Raw genomic sequence first — 9,853 nt, forward strand, 5'->3', positions numbered from 1 at the left:
ATTTATTGACGTATTTTTTTAAATTAGTAGTCATTCCCAACAGACCAAACAGACACAAAGATTCATCACACATTGTTATTCTTAGACAGCTGGTTGTGATAACACATCTGGCCAGTAGGTGGTTTCGTGCACACATGAAGCTTCGAGTAATGAACCCTTTACTGAACCAATTGGCTGAAGTGGTTCAGTGCCTCATGGGGCTTCATTTCACCATCACTACTTTTTAGGTATCACCACTTTTTCTACAGTGCGCCACCTTTGGCATAACCCGCCATTACAGCATATTTGACAAAGTTGACTGACTTTTATCATACGCTGCATCGCCTGCTGTGATTTAATGTCAATGTTCCTCTAAATGGGATCATCATTCATTTACAACTGACAAGTAGTTCAAAATGTTAAAATGTTGGCTTAAAATTTTCAACTTAATAGTTGAACCAGGAGCAGCTTCCAGATTACTAAATAATAAAATAAAATAGCAAAAATAAAAATAAAAGACTGATTATTTTCTACTTTGATCTAAAGCTTCTTAAGTTTAAGACTCACGACTGCTCATCTCCACGGTAAATATTTGCTGAATAAACATGAGATTAAAGATGAAAATGCTTCTGATTAGGAAACAAAGGTTTAACACCAGCCAGGAAAACATTCATTTTGCTTTGATTTATAACTGCAATTAAACATTAAAATTCTTTAGATATTTTTGGTCTTCAGACAGAGCATGATATATTTTTTAGGTGACGTCTGCAAGAAATAATTACAATTGCAAAAACAACAATTCATGCTACGTACAAATAAATATCACAACAGGTATATTTCTTTTTTCATTTGTATGTGCTTATATTATATTTAACCTTGAGTACAATCCCAATCATTGTTTTTTCAGACAGCACAGTGAACTTAGGCCATGTCCCCAACACCACTTGCTGAAATACAACCCCAAACCATTACTGAGTTTCCACTGACTTCCTTAAATTTGGATTTGCATTTTCTTTAAGTCCTGTGTTTATTTATCTTCAGACCAGTTTGTGTGTACATTTGCAATGTTAGCATTTTCTCTCTGTTGTCTCATTAAGAAAGTGTTTTTGTTTCTCTAACCTCCTACAGATGTCCTGATATGACATGAAAATATTGTTGAACACATTGTTGGCTGATTTTCTATGAGAGAACAGTTATCTGGCAAAAAAGCCCATTTTGTGTCTGTGACAAATTTTAAATGTTTTGATTCATATATAAATTGAAGAGCTGGGTTATGTCATTTCCTACAAATGTGAACCTATTTTCAAAGAAACCTCCATCCATCCATCCATCCATTTTCACCCGCTTATCTATTACCGGGTCGCGGGGCAGCAGTCTCTATCACCGCCACCCAAATCACACTGCACCGTACCAACCCCCCTGAACCTTCCTGCAGGTGGTGAGTCCACTGGAAGGTACCAACCGCCCTAACCGGGATTCAATCTTGCCCAGGAGGTGAACCCTGGGGTTGCACACCAATGACAATTCAATAAAGTCAATGTATAGACTATAAATGTTTCAGTCAATGTAAGGTAGCACGTAAAATCGAATTTGTTTGTTTTGGTTTTTGGTTTTATATGAAGAAATAAATTCACAGTCTCACCTGCACTTCTTCACTTGTTGCTTTCCCACATATTTGAATGGAGACAATAGAAAAGCCAATAAAATAAAATGATGAAAAAAATGCCTGAGAAATGTTAAAAAAAAAGTATTTCCTGCTGTGAGACATAATGTGAAATTCCTTCAGCTCAGTGAAACCTGCTGCTGCAGTGATGAGGATGAAGATAATGATGATGATGAAAGAAGACCAGAACAGCTCAATATCTGTGTCCTCAGCTTTCACTACAACTTCTTCTGTGAATAAGCTTAATGCTTTTCCTCTATTTCATACACACACACACCCCTCCCTCATGTTCTATATCAAGAGTCAGTTTCCTCTGTAGGAGGCAGGGCTGTGTGTGTACGTGTGTGCACATTAGTGATGTGTCCACCATACACATCATTGAAACAAACTGTCTATTTAAATATTTGTGTGGAGAGACAGACAGACTAGAGATGGGAGATTTACTTCAACTACTTCATTTACCTGCTCTTGCCTTACAGTAAGGAGGTCGTGAGTTCAATTCCTCTTTCTAATAGATTATCTCTCTGTGTGGAGTTTATATGTTGTCACAGACTAGATGGTCTTGTAATTAGTCCATAAATTTTCAGTCATTGTTTTGTCCAGAACAGTTGCCAACATCCAGCTCGGTCTTCTGCAGAGGGCTCTTCATCTCTTTGAACTGTGTCTGGTCATGTGACAGACTTATAACAGTTGAACTGCAGTTTTTCCCTTTCGTCATCTACTTTCTTTTGTGTTTTTTTCCTTTCACATTTCTCTTTCTCCTGCTGTTTGTGTGAGCAGGCTGCAGCACAAGTGAGCGCCCGGTGAGTGAGGACAGTGTCATGCTCCAGGTGGATTTGAATCTTAACCACCAGGCCACCACCGCCTTTAATGCACACTTGATGAAATGTAAATTAAAGCTGCATTACAAATATGGTTCCTTAGCTCCTAGAATTGAATACGTTGACATTCTGATAAAATATAAAATAAATCACTTAACCCTTTATTTGTAAAAGTTTTTTACTGTACATCATTTTTTTTAAAATCTCTTCTTTGTGTAGTTTAATACATTAAGTCATTGTCATTTTCTGAAGTTTGGGAAAGCGATTGGTGAGCAACTCACCTTTACACACACACTGATTCTTAGCCAGTAAACCTTCACACACGTTTCAAACTGTCCTTTATTACTATTTCTATCAAAAATGAAAATTAAAGCAACACAAAACCAGACAAGCTTTATTTTAAACAACTGATTGTCATCATAGTGTGCACTTAGTACTGTAGCATAGTCCTGTTAACACGCTCTCCCACACACGCATGGCATCGACTCTGCCATGGGACCATTTAGCCCTTCCATTAGTGATCAGGACTTTTCTGTAGTGTGGACCTTTAAAAAAATAAACAAGGCAAACAAAAAGACACTAAAGCAGGTTCAGTAAAATTCTCAGAGCACTGTAAACTAGTAATCTAAGGAGAAGTTAATGTAGCGTTCTATGATGTGTAGCCAGCAAAACTATTACGGACATGTTCACATTCATTTCACGGTGAAGCCACACACACTCTCAGATCCCATATGATGTCAGGCCTGTGCATCACGTGGTAGTGGAATGTTCTTCAGAGCCCTCAGCCTGGTTTCCTCTCAGCAGGCCGTGGCTCGCGTTCATCAATTGGACCACATCGATGCAACACGGACATGGAAAGTTTCAGCAACACTTAAGTGTGATCAGAAAAGATTTCAGATGTTTCTGTCATAAAACATGGAGGAGGCCAGCAGCGTTGGTCGACGATCCTCACAGAATTGGTCCACGGAGAGGTGAGGCTTTTAAAGGACATTAAAAAACTCACTGTCTCCGTCTGTGTCTTTGTTCCACACACAGTGTCACTGCTGCAGCTTCTTGTGCTAAATTACCAGACGTTAATGCAGTTGGAGACACTGTGGATGTTGTGGCTTAGCATGTAATAAAAAAACAGAAATTCTTGATGTTGCTCTTCACATCGCCATCTGTTCCAGATCCAAACATCCTGCAGTCGTCTCCACCAGGCACATGAGGAAGTTCAAGCCACATCACAAAATGGTTCACTATCGTTTAAGAGTTCCTCCAGAGGCATGGGAAAACAAAAAAGAGGACCTTATTTTAGAAAAGTCTTTCACAGTCACTTTTGCCTGGAGCAGAAAAATCAGCACAGTCCAAGGACATGTCAGTTTCACCAGAAAGAACTGTTAAAGGTCCAGAGTCACCTTTTCACCCAGACTAGTTCGAACACACATTTAAGTTAGCGTTAGTGAGGAATACAAAGGAAAAAAAGCTTATGTCAGTGCAGCTACTTCTTGTCACCATCACTGTAAATAATACATTTATATTCACTCCAAACACACAGACATTCACATAAAGAAGTAAAGCAGTGACCTCATTACAATGACAAAAAAATAAACATACAAATAATAAATATACTGTAGTCATCTTGGTTCAGCATGAAAACTTAAAAGTCTAAAAGTGGTAATAAAATATTAAATATGCAATAAATGAATATAAATACTTCTTCTGGAAAACAAACGAAATGTGTGTAGCATATGTAACAGAGAATGTCGGTGCTTGAAACTCAGGTCAGTCACTGGAGATAAGTTTCTAGAGTCGCTCTGTCCTTGAGGTTTCTGATGCCAGAAGTAAAAAAACAAACTGTGAAATGTATTTGGCAACGACCAAACAGGCACTTCATTCACTGAGACTGCATCACACTGTCACGACCTGTGCTAATTCATATTTAAAAGAAATTGTCAGGGTTGATGGGGGAAATTCCAACTCATTCCATCATATTCTACAGAAGAGCTTTTTTCCCCCACTTCACACTATACAAAATACAGGAGATTTTGTCAGATCTGCTGGAATCTCCCTTTAACTGATGAAAAACCGAGTGAAATGTGATAGAAAAACAGCTAATGCAAAAGCCCGGGTAGAAGGCACTAACTAGGTCTCCACCCCTTCGTGTCGTTACTTAGGTGAATTCTGCTGACCTTTTAATGTAACAGTAGCCACACACATACGCACGCAAGCCTTTGATTAGGACTGTGATGCTACACAGTGTGATACTGCAGTCAGAGGGTGGAGGAGCTCTTCTGGTCTATCTTTGTTTGCTAAATACTAAGGACCAGCATGCAGTGCAGCAGAGTGTTTCTGCAGCATGGTGGCGAAGTTGAGTGAGACACCGTGGTGTTGAAGGATTGCCGAGGGCTGAGGAGGATCTTCTGTTGGCACAGCATGGATGTGACGGTGGACAGTCAGGTCTCAAAGTACTTGTAGATGGCAGTGACATAGGTCATGACACTCTGCCAGTCTGGTCTTTCTGTGTGTACCATCTCATTAATGTCCTGGAATAATAACAGCAATAATAATAATGAAGAATATCAAACAAAGATGAAATTATTTCAACTAATTTGAATTATTTTACTAACTTGTTTTAACTGGCCACACAGTAAGTAATACTGTGGGCACACAGTAAGTAATACTGTGGCTAACTTCTTTAGCCTGTGATATTAGCCTAAGTTTTAACTTTAACTTCCTAAGCCTCAGCCAATGCTAACACAAACTTCCAATACTAATACTAAGCTAACTTTGGGTCATGTCTGAATCCAGTTCTAAACTGATTTTATTTTCTACATTGTGACTAAGGCAAATATAACTCCAAACAAATAAAAAACAGTAGCCAATCATCATGTAGGAGTCAATGAATCAATGGCCTCGTGGGCATTGCTTCATTGTGAAGTTCTGCTTCCATGGAAGGATATTTTTTCTTGGGGTAATTTACCTAGTCTTTGTCTATTCAAGTGCAAACAGTTGTAAACCAAGTGTTGTTCCATAGAGTTTTATATTAGGAAGACAAATAAATTATGAATTGATGAGTCATAGTTGTGACCTTCACTAAATGTAACATAAATAAAACCATAGATATTTGACAGTTTATATTCTGAATCTAAGCTACAGTCACTGTTTCAGAAGGAAAGGATCAGGTTTATACCAATCAAACATCTTTGAAAGAAAAATCTGAGATAGAGCAGGAAAACGGTTATTTTAAATTTAGATCCAAGACTGCAGACAGGAAACTCTGATCTTTAACAGATATTCACTTTCATTATTAGAATGTTGCCTCCGATCTGCGTCCGAGAACAACACCAAACTTTGTGCTTGAATGATTTTCTTTTCTATACCTCTATACTAGTGATGGGAGGACCGACTCTTTTTATTGATTCGAATCTTTGACTCTCGAACAGTAAAATGAACGACTCGTGAACGAATCTTAAATTAATCATTTCATTCGTTTTACAGCAGGTGGCGCTTTAGCCCTATTGTGGGCGTTGTAAAGAAGGCTGAGGTTCTCCGACACTAAATACTGAAGGCAACATGGTTTGCTTCCGCTGACAAAGTCTACAAAGTACACAAAATGCCATAAGTAATTAAAACCATGCGAAAAGCTAAGAAATAAAAACACACCACAATGTGAAGATGAATGAGAGCAAAAAAGACCCGAGCTCTTTCACGTGAAAAATTAAACGACTCTGCGAGAACGAAGCGAAATATTAGTTCACAGAGAATGATCCGTTCATAGTGATTAGTTCACAGCGAATGATCCGTTCACGGCGAAAGATTAGTTCACGGCGAAAGATTAGTTCACAGTGAAAGATTAGTTCACAGTGAAAGATTAGTTTGCAGAGTAATTAGATCGTAGTGAAAGATTAGTTCACAGTGAAAGATTAGTTCACAGTGAAAGATTAGTTTGCAGAGAGTAATTTGTTCGTAGTGAAAGATTAGTTCACAGTGAAAGATTAGTTCACAGTGAAAGATTAGTTCACAGTGAAAGATTAGTTCACAGTGAAAGATTAGTTTGCAGAGTAATTAGATCGTAGTGAAAGATTAGTTCACAGTGAAAGATTAGTTTGCAGAGTAATTAGATCGTAGTGAAAGATTAGTTCACAGTGAAAGATTAGTTTGCAGAGAGTAATTTGTTCGTAGTGAAAGATTAGTTCACAGTGAAAGATTAGTTCGCAGAGTGTGATTAGTTCACAGTGAGTGATTCGTGAGTTCAATATGAACAAATATTTAATATGACTCGGGAGTCACGAGTCATATGAAAGATTCGTTCATTTTGAACGAATCACTCGCGAACGACACATCACTAAGAGGTTGCTTGTCCTCCCCCAGTGTGTGTGTGCGTATGTGTGTGTAGGTTAGGGGTGTGCAAAAAAATCGATTCACATTTGAATCGGGATTTAAGCTTTGCCGATTCAAAATCGATTTATAAAGATCCAAAAATCGAGTCATATTTTTTATCCCTATTTTGTAACTGCTTCGTTCTAAATTGAATTAAACTCTGCGATGGCGCTGCGTCGACTTTACACTAAGCAATTCTGATGCATCTCGTCGAAAGTGCAGTCGGCTCTGACCTAAAACTCTTTGTCTAAAGGAGTTTATCAGTGAAACGGAGAACGTCAACTGTGTATGGAGAATGGCGACTGTTAAAGAAAAAACAATTCAGCCTTGTTTGGGAGCATTTTGAATTTTATTGCCTGGATGGGAAGCCAGACCTCAATAAGGAAAATGTATGTATGTCTATATGCAGGATTTGACAAACAAAGTGTTTCAGAAATACAACACATGTGAGCGCTCGTATGTCACGCCATCATCCATAGATTAAGATTAAAGACGACAAAAAACTAAAAACAGTAAACCTTCCTGCGAACCAACGAACTTTGTTTCAATGCACTAAACTCCCACCGAACTCTGAGCGAGCTAAGAAAATCACTCAGGCCATAGCATATTTTATTTCTGAAGCTTTGCTTTCTGAAAACGAAGGCTTTGAACATATGCTGCACACAATCAAGCCACGGTACGCCTTACCATCCCGCCATCTTTCTGCAGAGAAAGATGGCGAAAGAAAGACTGTATTCTGTGGTTCTAAAACATCTTAAATGCTTAAACGCTGAATTGAGAATATTTGAGTCATGATTTTCTGTGTTAAATGTGCCCATCAGTTGCTCATTTCAAAAGGGAGTCTAGCTGTTAATGTACTTACCTGAGCCGTTTGTTTTTGGAGTACAGCACTTTAAAACTAGTTGTAAAAGCTCGTATTTTACCAAAATATTTTACTTTGCACTGTGCAGTTTATAGTTGCATTTTTTTGTAGTACCAATTACCTCAGGCCCACCATTTGTAGATAAAGGCAAACATTTTCAGTTTTGTTTGAACAGTTTGACAGTTTACCAGTTACCTAATGGACTGTGTAGTTGAATGAAATAAATAAATTCTACTCAAAGTTGATATTATGTAGTGTTTACCTGCAATTAATTCATTCTTCTTGTTCATTTTTTCTTCTTGTCTGTCAACTGCAATAATATTGGAAAGTAACTTAAATCACAGATATATATCAAATTTATTTATGCTCTGAAGACTGAATACATTTTTAAATAAAAATCGATTTTGAATTGAATCATGAGCCTAAAAATCGATATCGAATCAAATTGTGGCATTCCCTGAATCGTGCACCCCTACTGAAGGTGAGGTTGGGGGGTTCTCATGGTGCTTTGGTTTACCCATAGTTCTACAGCATGCAGATCAGGGTTAGGTTTAGATTGATCAGACACACTACATTGACTGTAGGTAAAACTTTATCTGGCCCTGGTGTGGACAGGAAACCTGTCCTAGGTACACCTCACCCACCCTCACCCATTCACTGCAAAGGATTAGGCAGCTGAAAATGAGTGAAATTATGAAAATAGGATTCATCGTCACTATCTTCACATTTTCCACTTCAGTAATTATGAAGAGATTTAAACAGCATAAACACAGCAGACTCACTTCAGACACTCATCAGAATCAGCAGCTGCACTGCTTGGGATTTATTCACCGTACATTATGAACGAGCGATGAGACACAGTATGAAAAAACAAATATATCACTGAATCTCACCTTGTCTTTTCTTCCTACCCTCTGACACCACATCCCTGAAATCATGTTCTCCACTACGACTCCAGATAGACAGATAAATAGAACTTTATCTTGGGAGTTCCCTTGTGTGTTTACACCATCTTTTCAACCCTGGCTCTTCCTCAACTTCGCTTATGTCTAATTCAGTTCTGTAACTGTATTACAACACTCAGTGAAAATATCAGCATAATTAAATAATTCTAATTAAAATATTCTAAGTCAAGAACATGAATCTAGAATCTAATGTATTTTTTATCCCGACAGACACATTAGGGATATTCTTAAGTTAAGCAAATGTTAAGCATTAGTACAAATCCTGTAATCTCTGTGTTGTAATCTCCAATGAAATCCTCCCAGGACCCAGACCAGGACCTTGACTCTTCTTTTAGCTATGACTACCAACTACAATCTAACGCAGTTAACTCAATTGTTTTTAACTCCAAGTTCACTACAATTCATTACATATCGAGACAAAAACTCACCAAAGTGCATTTGATGCCCACACTCGCCGCAGCTTGGAAAGCTAAGGTGAAATTCCTCCTCTGAAAGATGAGGAGAAAGAAAAAAAACAAAGTAGATGAGACAGTCTGAACAAATCAGATATCATTTTAGTTCTTAATTGAAACCCTTTTTCTGCAAATAAACTCTAGTTACATTTAAATTATATGCTTAAAAATGTACATAGAAAGATGTTCACAAAGAACCTCCGAAGAAAAAGGAATTAAGGACTGTCATTAATTGGCTGTCTTTCATAAATAAATATGTCAAATTTCTAAACCTACTGTTACTATTACTATTACATTTAAATAAAAATATATTAAAATACTGTTCCTACAGTATGTCACAAAAGTGAGTACACCCCTCACATTTCTGCAGAGATTTCATTATAATGTTTAATAGAACAACACTGAAGAAACATCGCTTTGACACAATGAAAAGTAGTCTGTGTAAAGCTTATATAGCAGTGTAAATTTATTTTTCCCTTCAAAAAAACTCAAAATATAGCCATTAATAGCTAAACCCCTGGCAACAAAAGTGAGTACACCCTAAAGACACTACACTCCTAAATGTCCAAACAAAGCACTGCTTGTCATTTTCCCTCCAAAATACCATGTGACTCGTTACTCTTACTAGGTCTCAGGTGTGAATAGGGAGCAGGTGTGTTCAATTTGTAGTACAGCTCTCACACTCTGTCATACTGGTCACTGAAACTCCCAAGATGGCACACCATGGCAAGGAACTCTCCTCTGGGGAC

The 9,853-nt window shown here is 37.8% G+C and overlaps 1 protein-coding gene across 1 annotated transcript in view; it reads right to left on the minus strand.

The window, feature by feature from the left end:
* Positions 1–2,623: 2,623 nt before the first annotated feature.
* The window catches only part of LOC103397045 (cytospin-A-like), a 53,244-nt gene continuing 46,014 nt past the window's right edge, over positions 2,624–9,853 (minus strand). The window contains 2 exon segments of the mRNA XM_008335296.3: positions 2,624–4,988; positions 9,081–9,140. Of these exon segments, the coding sequence (XP_008333518.1) occupies positions 4,899–4,988; positions 9,081–9,140 (150 nt within the window). The 3' untranslated portion in view covers positions 2,624–4,898.

This window comes from Cynoglossus semilaevis, chromosome W, assembly GCF_000523025.1.
Source record: "Cynoglossus semilaevis isolate Cse_v1.0 chromosome W, Cse_v1.0, whole genome shotgun sequence".
NCBI lineage: Eukaryota > Metazoa > Chordata > Actinopteri > Pleuronectiformes > Cynoglossidae > Cynoglossus > Cynoglossus semilaevis.